The 17,227-nt window shown below is 39.7% G+C and overlaps 2 protein-coding genes across 2 annotated transcripts; both read left to right on the forward strand.

The window, feature by feature from the left end:
* Positions 1 to 489: 489 nt before the first annotated feature.
* On the forward strand, positions 490 to 8,904 carry cyp27b1 (cytochrome P450, family 27, subfamily B, polypeptide 1). The gene is made up of 9 exons (XM_042504113.2): positions 490 to 768; positions 1,920 to 2,110; positions 2,225 to 2,415; positions 3,796 to 3,996; positions 5,093 to 5,256; positions 5,351 to 5,517; positions 5,612 to 5,693; positions 6,214 to 6,411; positions 6,936 to 8,904. The coding sequence occupies exons 1-9, from the start codon at positions 556 to 558 to the stop codon at positions 7,047 to 7,049; spliced, it is 1,521 nt and encodes a 506-aa protein (XP_042360047.2). The 5' UTR covers positions 490 to 555; the 3' UTR covers positions 7,050 to 8,904.
* Positions 8,905 to 10,145: 1,241 nt separating this feature from the next.
* Positions 10,146 to 16,236, forward strand: mcrs1 (microspherule protein 1). The gene is made up of 14 exons (XM_042496164.2): positions 10,146 to 10,320; positions 11,577 to 11,731; positions 11,909 to 12,047; positions 12,148 to 12,312; positions 12,439 to 12,548; positions 12,645 to 12,753; positions 12,977 to 13,115; positions 13,250 to 13,325; positions 13,448 to 13,476; positions 13,605 to 13,697; positions 13,809 to 13,891; positions 14,034 to 14,121; positions 15,552 to 15,679; positions 15,792 to 16,236. Exons 2-14 carry the CDS (start codon positions 11,577 to 11,579, stop codon positions 15,876 to 15,878), a joined length of 1,401 nt encoding a protein of 466 aa, XP_042352098.1. The 5' UTR covers positions 10,146 to 10,320; the 3' UTR covers positions 15,879 to 16,236.
* Positions 16,237 to 17,227: the final 991 nt, after the last annotated feature.

Consider the following 17,227-nt stretch of genomic DNA (forward strand, 5'->3'; position numbering starts at 1 on the left):
CCAAATGGTAATTTAGACAACTTTGTTTGGTTATTGATTCATCTGTTTCTACTTGAGTTTTTGGCCAGTCTGAATCAATGGGATCCATAATAACATTGACATTGATGGGTAAGTGGTCTATTAAACACACAAGACCTCATTTCCACATGTGCGTGATCACTGGAAACATGTCTGTCTGTCTGCTGGACTATCAGAGAGCAAAGTGCTGCACCGGGGGAGGAGAAGGGGGGTAGATAAGCCTCCACAGTACCAGGGAAGTCATGTCGGCTATTATTTATCCAGGACCTCCACGTGTGCCGTGTCTGGGCTGGTCTAAACTCAGCCCTCTGATTGGACACACCTTCCCCTCAGCTCACGCCTTTACAGTCTCATCCAGGCGGCGGAGGAGGAGGGGCCTGCGCTGCATTTACACCCGTGATTGGCCCACATTAAAAAAATGTACAGCTTTATCTCTGCGGGTTCGAGGCGCAGGTCGCGCGTTATAAATACTGCCTCCAGCCGGGGCAAACAAAATGAGCACCGACATCCAGGAGAGCCGCATCCGGCCACCGCTACATGATCACTGTGAGAAGGATGCTGCAACAAGCGCTGAGAGTATCCGGCCGGAGCGCCTTCCCCCTGGTCAAGTGGATGGAGAGGTGGGCTGAGGGCGCGTCGGCCAAGCAGCGGGCTGTGAGGACCCTGGAGGAGATGCCCGGACCGTCTGTCGCCAGCTTCGCTTGGGACTTGTTCGCCAAACGGGGGCTGTCCCGGCTGCACGACTTACAGGTGAGATGATGATGTTCAACAGAGGAGCCACTAAACCACAAAACACACACATATTTGCAATACTTGCCTTTTTAACATAAATAGTCTACATTCAGTGGGCTGATGCAAAAATATTGATGCACATGATGGTCAAAGAGGACAGAAAAAATGATTGATGATGATTGATTGATTGGTTTATGGAAGAAAAGGTGAGCGCAGAGAAACTTTCAGCAGATGGAGACTGCCTTTTAGTGTCAAGCTCTATACATTATTGTGCGTTAGTTCCATGCACACTGTGAAAATACATTATTTGTTTTAACTTAAAAAAAGCTAATGTCAGGGCCGCCTTAACCCTTTGATTCCTGGACATCACACATTTACTTGTGCTGCTTTCAGATGCCTTTCACAAGTATTTAAACCTTTGAACCCTGAGAAAAGTAATGTAAAATATATATATATATATATATATATATATATATATATATATATATATATATATATATATATTTTATGGGGAAAGGCATTGAGCAGTTTGGTAATATTTTTACTCGGAAATTGCAAGGAAAATTAGAAAGCTAGGGAAATATGTCTATGGAAAAAAAACAAAAAAAGCATTGGAAAAACGATATCCATAACTATCTTTCCTCTTGTTTGTACTTGTCTGTACTAATTTATAAGCAACTTTTCTTGCCCTTTTTACTAATTTCTTGGCCATTTTTGTTCTTTCGTGGCTCATTGCCTCCTTCCAATGTGTTAAAAAAAAATCAAGCCAAATTGCACAGGTTTTAAAGGGTCAAAATTGAAAGTTGACTGAATTTGAGAAGACAATTTGAGGTTACTTTGTATTCATTAAACTTGTCTTCTCAAATCCAGTCACCTAAAAATCTAAGGCAGCCCGGACACTACCTTTTTGTTTTAGCTAAAACAAATAGTTTATCTTTACAGTGTGCCATGTCAAGTATAAAAGAAGGGTTGACTGATCAAACTGTGCCTATTAAGTTATGTAACTTCAGTTGAAATGATCTAATCATTAGTGGATTAGACAAGCTGCATCTTCGTTTCTTTACTGGGCTACTCAATAAAGGACAGAAAATGCTGCAATGATGCCTATCACTTCCTGCAGGTTTTTCACAAGCCCCCCCCCCCTTCTCTCTCTCTCTCTCATGTTCCAGCTGGAGGGATTGCAGCGATATGGGCCCATGTGGAAAGCAAGCTTCGGCCCCATCCTGACAGTTCACGTGGCTGATCCAGCACTCATTGAGCAGGTGCTGAGGCAGGAGGGCCAGCACCCCATGCGCTCTGACCTTTCCTCCTGGAAGGACTACAGAAGCCTCAGAGGACATCACTATGGACTCCTGACATCGTGAGTATCTCTCTGAGATGTCCTCCTCTCTGTCATTATAAACAGTCAAAGTAGTACAGCTGAATTGCTTTACTAACACGAGCATTTTTTCATGTTTACTCTGTGTGTTCCTAGTGAGGGGGAAGAGTGGCAGTCGGTGAGAAGTCTCCTGGGGAAGCACATGCTGCGCCCAAAAGCTGTCGAAACCTACGACAAAACCCTGAATGGTGTGGTCAGCGACCTCATCGCCAAACTTCGCCTCAGCAGGAGCTCTGAGGGCCTCGTCGCTGACGTCGCCAGCGAGTTCTATCGCTTCGGCCTCGAGGGTAAGGTTTCATGTGGTCTGAGGAGTGGCAACGTCATGCATCACTACAGGGTGTAGCACACCGTGTAAACATCGGTAATTAGGGCCAGCCACATGCAGGAAGCAGTATTATGTGATCACACTGACATTTTAAACACACATGCCTGTCAAAGCTGGTTGAGCCTGAATAGTTTCAACATTTCCATCACAGGTCGACAATATGTAACCTTTAGCTCATAGTTCTAGTGATGGAAAAAACTGCTCACATCCTTTATGTAAGTAAAAGTAGTGCAGCAATGCAGAAACACTAAAACACTAATTTACAAATAAAAGCTATGCATTTAAACAGCAGAATAGCCTGTTCTAGCGTGTTATTATATATAATATATATTTTGGGTGGTTGTCATTGATGCATTACTGTGTACTGCAACATTTAGTATTGTAGTTCTTAAGATGGAGCTCATTTAAACTACTTTACTACATACTTTTTTTTAACCCATAGTTCTGCATCGTGTTCCATAAACAGATTGTGTTTTGTGTGTAAAATCTGTACTGAGGCTGCAGCTAATTATTATTTCAATTGTCGATAAATTGATTAGATTTTTTGTCTATAAAACATCAGAAAATGGTGAATAATATCCATCAGTGTATCCAAAAGCCTTAGGTGACGTCCTCAATTGTCTTGTTTTGTCCAAACCCCCAAAACATTCAGTTTACTGTCACAGAGGAGTAAAAATCAACAACAACAACAAGATAACGTTTAAGAAGCTGGAATCAGAACTATCAGATTAGTTGGCAATTAATCAAAGAGTTGACAACTACTCGATTAATCGTTACAGCTTTAATTACTTATGGCTGTCAGCTTACTGTAGCCCAGTAAAAAGTACAATATTTCACTATGAAATATCGTGGAGTAGAAATGTAAATGGAAATACTCAAGAAAAGTACAAGTTCCTCACATTTACATTTATATCATAGTACAGTAGAGTACTTCAATAACATTTTTTTGTACTTTTCTTAATTTAAGCCTAATACCAGCTCACATTAACCGCTGGTTTTTGCGTACAGCTGTACTCATTCGTCATTGTGCCCAAAGGCTCCTCAGCAGTTATTCTTTAAGCATGAGAGAGCTTCTGTACATTCATTTGTTTTCCTCTCCCAGATCTCCCCAGACTAAACACAGATTCAGTCCAGTGACTGTGTTGTCACATGCACAAATGATTGTAGTGTTGAGTGGGAGCCGGGCCAACTGCTGCTAAAAAGGAAAAAAAGGTTACAATCAAAAAGCCTCAGATGTGGTTTCTTCTCCCTGTGCAGCCTGAGTTTACGGTGCATGTCTGTCAGCCCCTGTGCCGTGTCTTTCTCACCTGCTCATATAGCTTTTTTTTCTCCTCTTTGACAGGCATCTCCTCGGTGCTGTTTGAATCCAGAATCGGTTGTCTGGATGAGGTTGTCCCTGAAGAGACGGAGCGTTTCATCCAGTCGATCAACACCATGTTTGTAATGACGCTTCTCACCATGGCCATGCCGAAGTGGTTGCACCAGCTGTTTCCTAAACCCTGGAACGTCTTCTGTCAGTGCTGGGACTACATGTTTGAGTTTGGTAGGCAACGTCTTTTAATTTTTTCAGTTAAGTGTTGGTGTGGGAAATGGGAGCGAGATGTATGCCTACTGGGAAATATCAGCTCTGATAGTAATGATTGTGAGTACAAATGAGAAAATCAAATATCATGATATTTTTTGACCAAATACCGCAATATATATTGCAATAGTATTGTAGGGTTGACTATTTTTTTGTGCTTTCATAAAATATAAACAATGAGATTTTTGATAAATAATTGTCAGTAATGTACCAAGCTTTTTTTTTTCCTTTTCACACAAGAGAAATAATTTGTTCCCACAAGATTAAAAAAAAAAATCACCTTTCAGCACCCAAGGGGCTAATGCAGCCTTTAAAACCAAGAAAAGACAACTCTTACAATATTATGATGTCCAAAAGAAGATGTCCAGTCACATATAATGATTTCAATATAAAATCGATATATTGCCTAACCCTAATTGTATGTATAACGTTTTATTTAACAAAACTGATTTTGAACATGAAGAAATGGTAATGAAAGGAAAAAATAAAGCAGTAAATCAAATGCATTTTTTTTTTTTTAAAAAGGTGTATAAGCAGGGACATTAAGCAGTCTTTGCACAAGCTAGCATTTCTCTCTGACATGAAACCCAAACAAACATGGTGGAAGAAAAAACGGTATGTTTTTCCACACTTTATGATTATTGCCCTTCTGCCCCCTTCTCGGTTGTTGCTGGTTATCGTCCCACTCACTCTTACAGTGCAACATTAGTCAAGACTCGTGCAGATCTGAATCGAACATGTATAAAGTAATCACTCTGGTGCAAACTGGATCAGGAAGCAGGAGATTAAAGTCCTTAACGCTCACGCACTACAAGACCGTCTGCGGTGAAGTCTTGAACATCAGTCACGGTGGTCAAACCGTGGTTAAAATGTAAAAAAACCCCTAATTTTTAAGTTGTTTTCAAGTTTGCAAGAAAGTCTAGTTTGTAGTGACTGTGCTCAATTAATGCATGTTTTTGGTACTTAAAAGGACAATCAGAAAAATTGCACCGGCAAGGACTGCATGACATACTGCACCTTCACTCCCCATAACGCTCTCTAATCTCTGTGCTTCTAGCTAAAGGCCACATTGACCAGCGTCTTACCGCCGAAGCAGAAAAGGTTGCCCGTGGCGAGAATGTGGAGGGCCGTTATCTAACCTACTTTCTGTCACAGACCGGACTGCCCATGAAGACTGTCTACAGCAACGTCACAGAGCTGCTTCTTGCGGGAGTCGACACGGTAAGAAGGATCACTCTGTCTCCTTCTTTGCTGGATTCTGTCGTCAGTTCTCTTTGATTAATTAACGTCTCGTGCACACCGCCTGTCTCTTCAGATCTCTAGCACCATGTCCTGGTCATTGTACGAGCTGTCCCGCCACCCCGAGGTGCAGGCATCGCTCAGGGATGAGGTGCTAGGCGTGCTGGAGGGTCGAGGCATACCTGAGGCAGCAGACGTGGCCCGCATGCCTCTCCTGAAGGCCACAGTCAAAGAAGTGCTCAGGTATGACTCAGAAGATTTCCGTTCATTTCCTGAAGACATTTTCAATCAGTTTTCAATCTGCAAGTTTGATTTTGCTCATGTTATTTTTTTTCAGGTTGTATCCCGTTATTCCTGCCAATGCACGAGTCATTACAGAGAGAGACATCCAGGTTGGAGGCTACCTCATCCCTAAAAATGTGAGTGTGTTTGGAGAATTAGCGCACTTTGAAATCATTCACACTCTATAATGACTGTTTGGATTCATATCTGTCATGTGGTCACACTGTGAGGAATGGAAGTCCATCTCTGCCAAGTGTGATGAAAAAATAATAATTTTTATTATTTTGAAAAAGTTTCTCATTATTTTGAGATATTAACTTGTTATTTTGAGATTTTAACTTTTTCAGAAAGTTTTTCATTTTTTTGAGATATTAACTCATCATTTTCAGAAAGTTTAATTTTTTGAAAAAGATTCTCATTTTGAGAAAATTTCTCATTTCTTATTATTATTTCTCATTATTTTTCTCAATACTTTCAGGAAATTGGTCATCATTTAGAGAAAGTATGTCTTTATAATGTCTTACACAGCCTTTATTACTTTTTTCACGCCTGCGGCAATAGATTACCATAGAAAATGGGCCTCCATGATGAGGAGCCCTTTGCCCTGGGCTAAATGTGAGTGCTACACATATCTGACAGTAAAATCTTTCCACCCAGACTCTGATTACCCTGTGCCACTTTGCAACGTCACGGGATCCAGTGATCTTTCCAAATCCAGATGAATTCCAGCCCCATCGATGGTTGAACAAAAATCTTACTCATCACCCGTATGCCTCTGTACCCTTTGGGGTGGGAAAACGCAGCTGCATAGGTCGTCGTATAGCCGAGCTGGAGCTCTACCTCGCTCTTGCCAGGGTGAGTTAGCTGGACTTGTTCTGAATCTGTAGAGAGTTTGGTGGGTAGTTTGTGATGAAAACTGTCCCTGTAAAAAAAACAAACTGCACATGTTCATCAGTAATTGAACATTTGAATACCTGCTCAGAATTAGAATAGTTTCACACAGATTTAACCTCATTTAGAAATGTTTCATGTATCTCATAAAACACATATAGACACTGTTACACATTCTGTTATATGCTGCATGTAAACACATGACTTAAATGATTTAACAAGTGATTTAGACTGTTTCTGATTTAACCAGGTTTGTCAGAAACAACAGTGTTTGCGACAAATCCTCTTGCTGCATTTTTTCGTGGAATAATGTAAGAGACTAAAAGAGGGGATTTAAGACGTTGTGCAAATCCAGTTCCAAATGAATTAATTTGATTACTTAATCCAGGGATTTCAGTCACTACCCAACACTTAGCACATGATGAGCACTTGATTTTTTTTCCCTCTTTCAGTCACCGTGGTGTTAATCTGTTTTCTCTGTTGTCTAGATCCTCAAAGAATTCGATGTGAAGCCAGACCCAGAGGGGACTTCAGTGAAGCCTATGACCCGGACTCTTCTGGTTCCTGAAAATGTCATTAACCTCCAGTTTATTGAACGATGACCCGCTCTCCTGAGCTGATCCATTACATGGAGGAGAGCGTGAGTCTCTTCATGGTAGAGAGCGCTGGCAGGCGGAGTTATCACAGGAACCGCGAGCCTGTTGCACACAGTTAGAGCGGACCTTCAACCTTCAACACAAGAAGGTCAAAGCCCTCTGTACCTTTAACCTAGTCTTTGTGGAGGCTGATGTGTGGAGAAAGACAAAAAAAATGCAGGATGAGCCGTGACAGCTCATCACAGAAGCACTGGAAGAGGTCCAAATGTAAAACTGTGCAGGGTTTTTTTTAGACTAAAATCAACATCAAGCAGTTATTTGCACAGGCCAGGAGCAGGTCAGTGATCTCCTTCTGTACGCTCCAAAAGGAAATCTTCAGATGATAGTCAGGCCATGCAGCATTTCATAGAATATGCATGTGTCCGTATTTCAAGCTGATTTTTTTTCTAGCAACCCCTTCCTAAATCAGATTATGAATTTTGATCTTTTGCAGTCGTAAAGGTCCAGTTTGTAAGATTTAGGGGAATTTAGTGGCATCTAGTGGTTAGGATTAGAGGTTGTAGCCAGCTGAAACTTCTCCCAGTTGGAATTCCTTCTGTGTTCATTGTTCAGAAGGTTTTTTTAATGGAAGCCAAATTAACCACAGTGGTCTCCTCCTCTCCAAAACAAATGGACCAGGTGGTTCAAACCGGTAAAAACCCTGAATAAAGCAATATTAAGTTACAAATTTGTATTTATCTTAGACCGTTTGGCGCATCGCAAATGGGCTTCTAGCCCAGAACCAGCTAAAGTGTGCTCCCCTTTTTTCTGATCCAGACGTTCAGGAGGTTTTTACCGTGAGCCGAATTATCCGCCATGGTCTCCTCCTCTCCAAATCAAACCGACCTGGTGATTTAAACCAGCTGATACACTGAATAAAGCAGCTTCATGTTACAGATGAGCGTTTCTCAGATGCTGTTTGGTATGTCGCAGAAAGGCCACTGGAAATATCTGCAGAGGTCTCCTCCCCTCCAAAACAACCCGCGTGGGTATTTGAACCCGTAAAAACACTGAAGAAAGCAGTTCAAGTCTTTTGACCCTGCTTGTTGCGGAGGGGTTTCTAACTAAAAAAGCAAATGACCCTATCTAGGGCCAGTGTTTGCTTTGTCTGCTCGGGTTACCGTAGAAACATGGGGGTGCAACATGGCGATCTCTGTGGATGAGGACCTGCTCCCTATGTAGACATAAACTGCTCATTTTAAGGAAATAAAAACATGACGGTTCTGAGTTTCAGGTGATTATACACTAAAGAAAACTTTTGCTGATATATCCCCCTCCTACACACTCGACCTTTAAGTAAATGCAGCATTTCCTATGTGTCTTGGTTGAGCATATATTTTATTTGAGATACACAGTGTGGCATAAATTATTCAAGAGTATCAGGAGAGTCTCTTCTTCTGCTCTTATTGAGCTACTGTGAGTTTTGTGTAGATATGATTTTCAATCTATTGATCAAAGTGTATTTTATAAGGTGCTAATGGCGAAATTTTAGTTACGGGTTTCTTAAAAAAAGAAAAAAGAATGAAAGAAATGGCAGCTGTTAGAAGTTTTTCTCTATAGGAATGAATGGTGCCACTGTTAAAACGTAGGCCACTCTGCACTCAGGCTTTGTCTGTATTGTCTTTAAAATGTAAATGTATGCCACAATTCAACAGTGCAGCACAATGCAACTTTATCTGTCTTTGTTTTTTTTTAAATTTACTGTGTGATATATTAACATTTTGTAAATGCAATAAGCGTACGATCTGAACTCTGTATTTATTCTAGTTTAACATATTTTAAAACTGTTACTGTAAATGTCAATAAAGGGTTTCAAGCTGGACTTATGCCTATTTGTTGATTTTAAAATTGCCTGTTTCTTTTGGTGTTCATTTGATGCCCACTTGTCTTGTTAACAAAAAGAACCTCAGTCAAGACTCAATGTTTGCTTCAGCCTCTAACACCATCAGCTGTATCAGATTAGGTCCAATTGATCAGATGTGTGTTGTTAGTTTGGCACGTAGGCAGTGATTTCTAAGAAATACAACACTGAGTATCAAAGTTCCTGTGTGATGTGACCATGTGGAGCGTGAGCTGCAGCTGTGGGTCAATAATTTGGACCAAGTGCCAAACAACAACGTTCACCCTAAAACTAAACATCCATCTCAAAACAAAATTAAGTTTGTTTAACATTTAAAATATGGTATTAGCTCTAAAAGCTACCATTAAAGTTATAATCTATAGCTGCCTAATATGTAAATATGTATCAGATGTGTGTGCTACACTACCCGTTTGATCAGGGACTGTTAAACTAAAGACTAATATCTGACTGTGGAGAAATGGACCGTGGGAATAACACCACAAAAGCTAGGAGAAATGCTGATTTTGTTACTCTACACTGGGTAAATCTGCAGGGGCATCAGAAATACCATACTTTAATGGAAAGGTTTGGGATTCCTGTTGGGAAAAGGAAAAATAAACCAATGAGCTGTGGTTGGTATGACCCTCCACCCCCAATAAGCTATCATATAAAGACATTTAACATTTCCTGTGGTGCCTGCATGGTTTTTATGAAGTGGTTTTTGGATCATAGGAAAGTAAAACAAGGCAGAGAGTTGAATTCAAATTATTACACTTTGAATGTATATGATCAGGACACTATTTATTGTTATCAAGAGGAAGGTTGGTGTTTACATGTTTACAGCTCTTGCATTTGAACTGAGGTTGTTAGTGCTATTAGCCAACTACTGCTAGAAGTATTGCTGTTTATACCATTATAATAATATAATGTTGTGCGTGAAACACTGTTTTACATCAAATAAGCCTACAATTGAGTATGTGAATATGGTAACAGGGATAAAACTTTTGTAAGGTACCCAAAATCATAAAAATAAATATTAACAAAAAATCAACAACCCCATTTTGACATATAACAATTGATCTTGTGTAAATAATTTATACAATTTAGGTGTAGAATATCCACTAAAAGACTTGCATGTAAAGATGAGACAGACTTGCACTCCAGGCCACAGGGCGGCGGTAATTCGCCGTAAAGCTGCTATCAGCCATGAAACCTCGCCGGAAGAAAACAGAACAGCAGAGAAGCTAATGCTAACAGGCGTACGTCAAATCCATGTAGCAAGTTAGCCATGCAGCTAGCTAACGTGATACCGAGGTGTTTTTAAAAACTGCATTAATAGACTACACAGACTCCAGTTAACGGCTCAGGTACCACAACGACGGAAAACAGCGAGGAAAGGTGAGTCACAAGACAACGTAGCTAGTTGTATTAGCTCGCTAATTAACTAGCGCTAGCCATCGTCAGAACGTTGTGTTAGCTAAGCTAATGCTAGTTAGCCAACATAAACGAGCGTTATTTTGATCAAATTAGGTTGGTTAACCAAACAGACAATAGTGCAATATTTTCTTGGCAAACTGTAGTGCTCGCCACAGTAAATAATTTCTCACTAAATATCACGCATTGAAGGATAGAGGTGAGGGACAGTAGCTATCATCACATGTAAACAAAGACATCATTAAATTGATTAGCAGTCCATCCCTCTGACTCCCATGAACAAAAACACAGCTAACTTTCTTTTAAACGAGTCTTACACAGACTTGTCAAATAACCTTGTGGATAAACACCTTTGACTTTAGACTTAGTACGTTATGCCCAATTGAGCCAACGTAATACAACTGTAATATCAATGCAGTATGAGATAATAATAATATCGTTTAATTTATTTTTTTAGCTTGTCTTTTAATTTTATTTTTTAATTTATCTTCTAACGTATCTTTTTATTCTGTCTTGTTGCTGATGTTGTTATAATTGTTTATAATTGATCTGTGTTTACTGCCTTTATTTTGTAACTATTTTTCTAACATGTTTCTGCCTCTAATTTTATTGTTGTTTAATTCTGCCCTAAATTATCTGGCCCTTTAATCGGCAATCGGCATTGTTCAATTGTCTATCAACTATGAGGTTTATTGCCTCTGCTTTGCTTTGTTTTTCAAAACATTGTGTAAACTGTGGATATATTGTTATTGTTATTATTATTATTATTATTATTATTATTATTATTATTATTATTATTATTGTTGTGGTGTTATTATGACGTTTACTATCAAGGAAAAACTTGATTTGTTACCAACGCAGGTCGACATATTCCTAATTTATTTACTGAGAACCCATTAGAGCTCAGTAAAAGCTGCTTGTCGAAGGAGGATGCTCCTGTAGCTCACAGACTTCCTGCTCACCTCATAATCAATCTAACCTTTACAGCCAGCTGCTCTTTCAAAAAAGGTCAAACTATTGTTGGCCTGTAATAAATGTGTGCAACGTGTAGTAAGCTAAAGCTGATGATCCATGGATACTGCAACTCTGTGAAGTGAAAGGTTTATAATGTGTTGAGCTGTAGAAATGAAAGCTAGTGTTGCCATGTTGTTAGTGTTGCTACTCTGAGCTGAGAAATGTCTGGGTTTTGTCCTGATGTGTTTTCTGTTGTGACTGAACAGATGCAAGCCGGTGACTCAGTGGTTGGTGCACCGATGGCTGTAACTGGTGCTCAGAGTCGGTCGGAGGATGAAGAGTCACTCGGAGTAAAAGATGTGAAAAGGACGGCAACACAAGCATTTGGCAGTGGTGTTCCTAAACGCAGAAGTTCCTCCAGGTTTGAGTTACACTCTTGTGTATTGCATTGTAATATAAAACAATGTAGGTATTTTGTTAGCATTAAAAGTGTAGTTGTGTTGTGTATACTGCTACAAATGTTTTAGGTTGTTTTTCTGTTGTGCACCTGCAAAAGTTTTGAGAGTTCTGTGTACGTTTGTACATAATATGTCCTCAGGTCAATAAAGAGGAAGAAATTTGATGATGAATTGGTGGAGAGCAGTCTTGTGAAGTCATCCAGCAGAGTCAAAGGCCCTCCTGTCATAGAGCCTGTCCGCTGCTCAGGAAGTGAACCTTCATCTAGTGAGAAAAAAAAGGTACATAAGACCTTTGAGCTCGCACATTCTTGGAGGACCTTGTGGCAAAGATGATAAACTAACTGAAAAATAATAATTATTTTTTGTGTCTTTCTGTTAGGTGACGAAAACCGGAACCGCTCTCACGCCGCCTCTCACCATGGTAGTAAACCCTGCACCCATAACTAAAAGAGTAAAGAAAAGCAAGCAGCCTCTACATATTACTAAAGACCTCGGAAGATGGAAACCCACTGATGACCTGCTACTAATAAATGCGGTGTTGCAGGTAAGCTGAGTAAAACTTAAAATCATTGTCTGAGAAGATGAATACTGTTTAAATATAAATGTGCCTGTTTGTTTGTATGACTCAGTTAGTCCGTTTCTGATTTAATTAGTCTGTGTTTGTCTCCAGACCACAGACCTAACCTCTGTTCATTTGGGGGTCAAGTTCAGCTGTCGTTTCACATTGCGGGAAATTAAAGAGAGGTGGTACGCGCTCCTCTACGATCCTGTCATCTCAAAGTAAGAAGAGACTTAGCCGGCAGCAGCTTTACCTTCCCTATATTGGACACAGATTTTGAAAGCTAATTAAATTCTCTCTGTTGTCTTCCTGTTCAGGCTGGCATGGCAGGCCATGCGCCAGCTTCACCCAGAAGCCATTGCAGCGATCCAAAGCAAAGCGCTCTTCAGTCAGGCTGAGGAGGCACTGCTGGCCAAGATTGGTTCAGTAAGTGAAACTGTTACTTTATTTCACTCTTGTAGAATAATAAATTAACCTAAAATATCAGAAAATTAACCATCTTAAAGTCACCAGTCTGATGGTTGAGAATTAAATACAGTTAGAACAGTTTTCGTGTATCCAGCTCATTGCATATAGCAGTACTTTTTAACTGTATACATTTGACTGCTGTATTCACAAGCGGTTTGGTATTAAATTTGTCATTGAACAGACGAGTCAGCCCAAACTGGACATGTTCCAGGAGCTTCTCTGCAAACATCCTGGTGTCTTTCACCCATCTCGCACCCCCAAGAGCCTGCTGGTACACTGGCAACTGCTGAAGCAGTACTACTTACTGGATGATCAGAGCGGTAAATTGGGTTTTCAACATGTTTAAACAAATATAACTCAAAACATCCAGTAAGTTATTTTGTTGTGTTTGGGCTAATTGAAACGCGACAGGTCTGTATGTGATGGTTTTGTTGGCTTTGATTGTGTGTTGCAGTCCAGCCTCTCCCTAAAGGGGACCAGGTGCTCAACTTTTCTGATGCCGAGCAGATGGTTGATGATGTAAAGTTAAAGTAAGATTGTCTTTTATTTTTGCAGTGTTCATATTGTGTTTTTTTATTATCTTATAACCTAAATACTGTATGTCCATGATTTTTAACAATGGTCATTTTTTTCTGCACCTGTTTTCACACAGGGAGAGTAGAGATGAGGTTTTGGAACACGGTAAGAAATTTCATTATGAAGAAACAAGTTGAATACAGTTTATCTTGCACCATAAGTTAAATGTTTGATCATCTTGATATTGTTAAAAAATGTCCTTACCTCTGATATACCTTTGCTTTTACTTTCAGAGCTGATGATTTCCGATCGTCACCAAAAAAGAGAGATAAGACAATTAGAGCAGGAGCTGCCTCGGTGGCAGGTTCTCGTGGACAGTATTACGGGTCTGTAAACTTTCACTCACCAAGCAGCAGCAGATGGCTTTTATAGGTCTTTTTTTGAGGAAATCCAGATTGGTGGAACTAATTTGTGTTCATGTGTGTCTGTGTCGCCAGGGATGAGCATGCCTGACTTCGACAACCAGACACTGGCAGCGTTGAGAGGAAGAATGGTACGCTATCTCATGAGATCACGAGAGGTAAGAAGGCATTTGTTACAAAGAAACATTGTAGAGGTGTTTGTGACAAGAAGATGGGAGGAAACAGTGAGAGAAATTCCCTGTCTGTGAAGATGTATTTTCACTTTAATGCTGATGATCTTTTTATATTATGTTCACACAGATTACGTTGGGCAGGGCGACCAAGGACAAACCGATAGATGTAGATTTGTCGCTAGAAGGACCTGCTTGGAAAATATCAAGAAAACAAGGTGAATAAACTCATACACTTTTAGGCTGTAAAGTTGCATGCAAAACAAACTTTTACTTTTCTAACAAAATTTAATTCTTTAAAATAGATTTTTAGCCTAATGATTACCATATCTGTTGCGTTTTTGAAGTTGTACGCAACACTGTCAGTCACCTCATTTGTATTTGACCAAGATGTGCACTGAAAATAAACAAATATTTATGTAGTCATATTGAAACACAAAATATATCTTGTCTCTAGGGGTGGGTTTCGTTCACATTTCAACTGATTCCCATATCTTGAATTTGGTACTGGCACTCAACAGTTGTATTTTATTCATTGTTTATTTAGTTTGGTATTATAGTTTGTATAATAACAAAAAATATTAATTTCCTTCATAGAAAAATAAGCACAAAATTCTTGATTTCAGAATTCTTATTTGTTTAGAATATTTTACACAACACACAAAATAGAAACCCTCCATACCTCCCCTCCCAAACCCTCCTTAACAGCCTCCAGTCTGTCAATCTGTCACCAGTTAATTCCAGTCATCTTGTAGAGTGAATGTGTTTTTTGGGGCGTCAACAATTCCGGTTGTGGTTGTGAGATGCAGTGGAGATGAGAGCCTGCACAGCGTTGGGACAAACAGCTGCGTACGTTAAAGTGAGAGCATGCTTTCGAGACGTGGGATGTGTTGTCCTGGCCACCTTTGCATTTCAGATTGCAAATATTACAGCAAGCTTTTTCTGGATCAAGTTTGGGGAAGTGTAACCACACTTGCGGTGGTTTTCGGCTCATCACTGGACTGACTCAGTGTGACTTGAACAAGCTGCAGGGGTGACACAGTCTCACTTTCTCTCCTTCCCTCAGTACTCTCAGTTCTCAGGTATCATAATTTGGCACCAATTGATTTATCATGAATCACTACTTGGTAGTATCACTGAAATTCAGTCAGTACCCAACCCGACACTGCAGGAGCCCCAATTGCCTTTTAAATCAGAGTTACCAAGGTCTAGATTTTCCTTCTGCTAAAACATCTGCGCTCTTAGTGTACTCTCCAAGACGGGGTTAATTCTTCACAGTACTCTGGTTGGGGGGAATATACTTAATTGTGCTTTGTTTCATCTTAAAACAGCGTAGCTGCTACATTGGCCTTAGCCCATTATGGAAATGTGGACATTCATTCATTAGAGAGTCGTACTCATGCAGGATTTGCCAAGCAAAGTCTTTGTGTCTCAAAAGAGTTTTCATTTCAAAGTTATAGCCTTTAATACTTTGATTTGCAACAACTGAATTTTTTACCTGTATATTTATGTTAAAACTTAGTAATTGTTTCAAATGGCTAAACTGATTCACTCTGATGCTGCTGAAAGTAACCAGAATAGCAATAATCACTCAGTCGTGTTGATGTATTTTTAAATGAATGGTTATCACTTATATTGATGTCAACAGGAATTATTAAACTGAAGAATAATGGAGACTTCTTCATTGCCAATGAAGGCAGACGACCCATCTACATAGATGGCAGACCGGTCCTGTCGGGAAACAAGTGGAAACTCAACAACAATTCAGTGGTAGAGGTGTGTGTGGACGATGTCAACTCAGTTGTAACATCATTCACATTCAGCAACCATGATATTTTTGAGGGTACTGAGTGAGACAGGCTCTAACACTCTGTATCTGCCTCTTCAGATTGCAGGACTTCGCTTTGTGTTTCTCATTAATCTGGAACTCATCTCACTAATAAAAGCTGAAGCAGCCAAGATGACACCGCAGTGACTGTCAGCCATCCAGCAGCGCGAGAGCAAACACATAGGACATACTGGCAGGCGAACAGATCCAGTCAGTCCAACAGCGGTTAACAGTTCATCTCCTGAAGAGCAGTAACGCTGCCGCGCACCAGACTGACAGCCATGCTAACCTGAAATGTGAATTTTGAGCAGACTACAGCTGAATCTGGAGGAAGGTAGTAACATGTGTTACTCGTTGTTTGGATAGTTTCCATGTTGTAATGTAGACGCACTCATACTAGAGCCTTCGTTTTTTTGGTTTGGTTTTTTTTTTCTTCAGTTTTTCAGAATATTGTATTTAAATTCCATAGTAAAACTTTTCCAAAATATTAAACTTGTATACACAATGTTTTGAAATTCTCTTTGGAGTCTAGTCTACTTTTGAAACACTAAATGTGGAGTCAGCAGGTCTGGAGAAACATTGTTGGTATTTAAAGTCAGCACCTAACCAATATACCCCTCCTGTCAGCGCTCCTTTAAAAGAATTAAGCACACACTGAACAGACAGTTATCTGACGGTGAGGATGTGCAGACTGCACCTTTAAGTTTTACATATTAACCTGAAGCTGTACTGTACAAGAAAACAACACATCCTGCATTTGATATTTATCTAGCTGGAGACAAAAGAAATCATCTGCACTCGTGGAGATGTCCAGAAAGCACTAAAAGTATCAGTTGGCATATTATGTGTTGCCCAAAATCTTTTATAGAATATCTATGAGATAAGATTTTTTTATATGCTATAAAATGTGTCCATATATTATATTATTTCACTAACATGTTTGATCTTTTGGAAATCAGAAAAATTGTTACGGAAAAGCAAATTTGAACAATATGCCTCAGAGCATCAGCGAGTGATGCTTTATAGACTTAAAATAGGGAACTAATTCAATTCTTGGATGACTCACATTTATCACCGAGCAATAGAATAATAAAAGTGAAACTGAGTGTATGTAAAAGGCCTTTAATTGATAGGGCTGTAGACATTAAAAATATATTTTAGTTTTTTGGGTTACAAGTTCCTGCCCTTTTTTTTAATATTCCCTTCCATGAGCACCGGTGGTTTGAGGGACACCATTAGTGCTCCTGTTGTCCTCCTATTTGAAACTGAATGTGTATTTGGATCCTGATATCAGTAAAATCAGCTTAAGGCTCTCAGACTTTGCATACAGTCACACCTAGAAAACATTGATAACACAGCTGTTTTACATTATTATGAAAAGATTTTACTAAACTAGAAAAGGTTAGTGTCCATAGGCTGCTTTCTTAACAAGCTGAGGATGGGGAGTTAATGAAGGTAAACACCCAAATGTATGTTTATTTTGGATTTTGTCTGCT

The sequence above is a fragment of the Plectropomus leopardus genome, chromosome 2 (genome assembly GCF_026936395.1).
Source record: "Plectropomus leopardus strain MGB_pleo_1.0 chromosome 2, ASM2693639v1, whole genome shotgun sequence".
In the NCBI taxonomy this organism is placed as follows: Eukaryota; Metazoa; Chordata; class Actinopteri; order Perciformes; family Serranidae; genus Plectropomus; species Plectropomus leopardus.

Coding starts and splice junctions, on each gene's coding strand:
- cyp27b1 (XM_042504113.2), top strand. CDS start 556: ATGATCACTGTGAGAAGGATGCTGCAACAAGCGCTGAGAGTATCCGGC. Junction 3,997..5,092: donor GGACTACATGTTTGAGTTTG/GTAGGCAACGTC, acceptor CTGTGCTTCTAG/CTAAAGGCCACATTGACCAG. Junction 5,518..5,611: donor ACAGTCAAAGAAGTGCTCAG/GTATGACTCAGA, acceptor ATTTTTTTTCAG/GTTGTATCCCGTTATTCCTG.
- mcrs1 (XM_042496164.2), top strand. CDS start 11,577: ATGCAAGCCGGTGACTCAGTGGTTGGTGCACCGATGGCTGTAACTGGT. Junction 11,732..11,908: donor AAACGCAGAAGTTCCTCCAG/GTTTGAGTTACA, acceptor ATATGTCCTCAG/GTCAATAAAGAGGAAGAAAT. Junction 12,549..12,644: donor TACGATCCTGTCATCTCAAA/GTAAGAAGAGAC, acceptor CTTCCTGTTCAG/GCTGGCATGGCAGGCCATGC.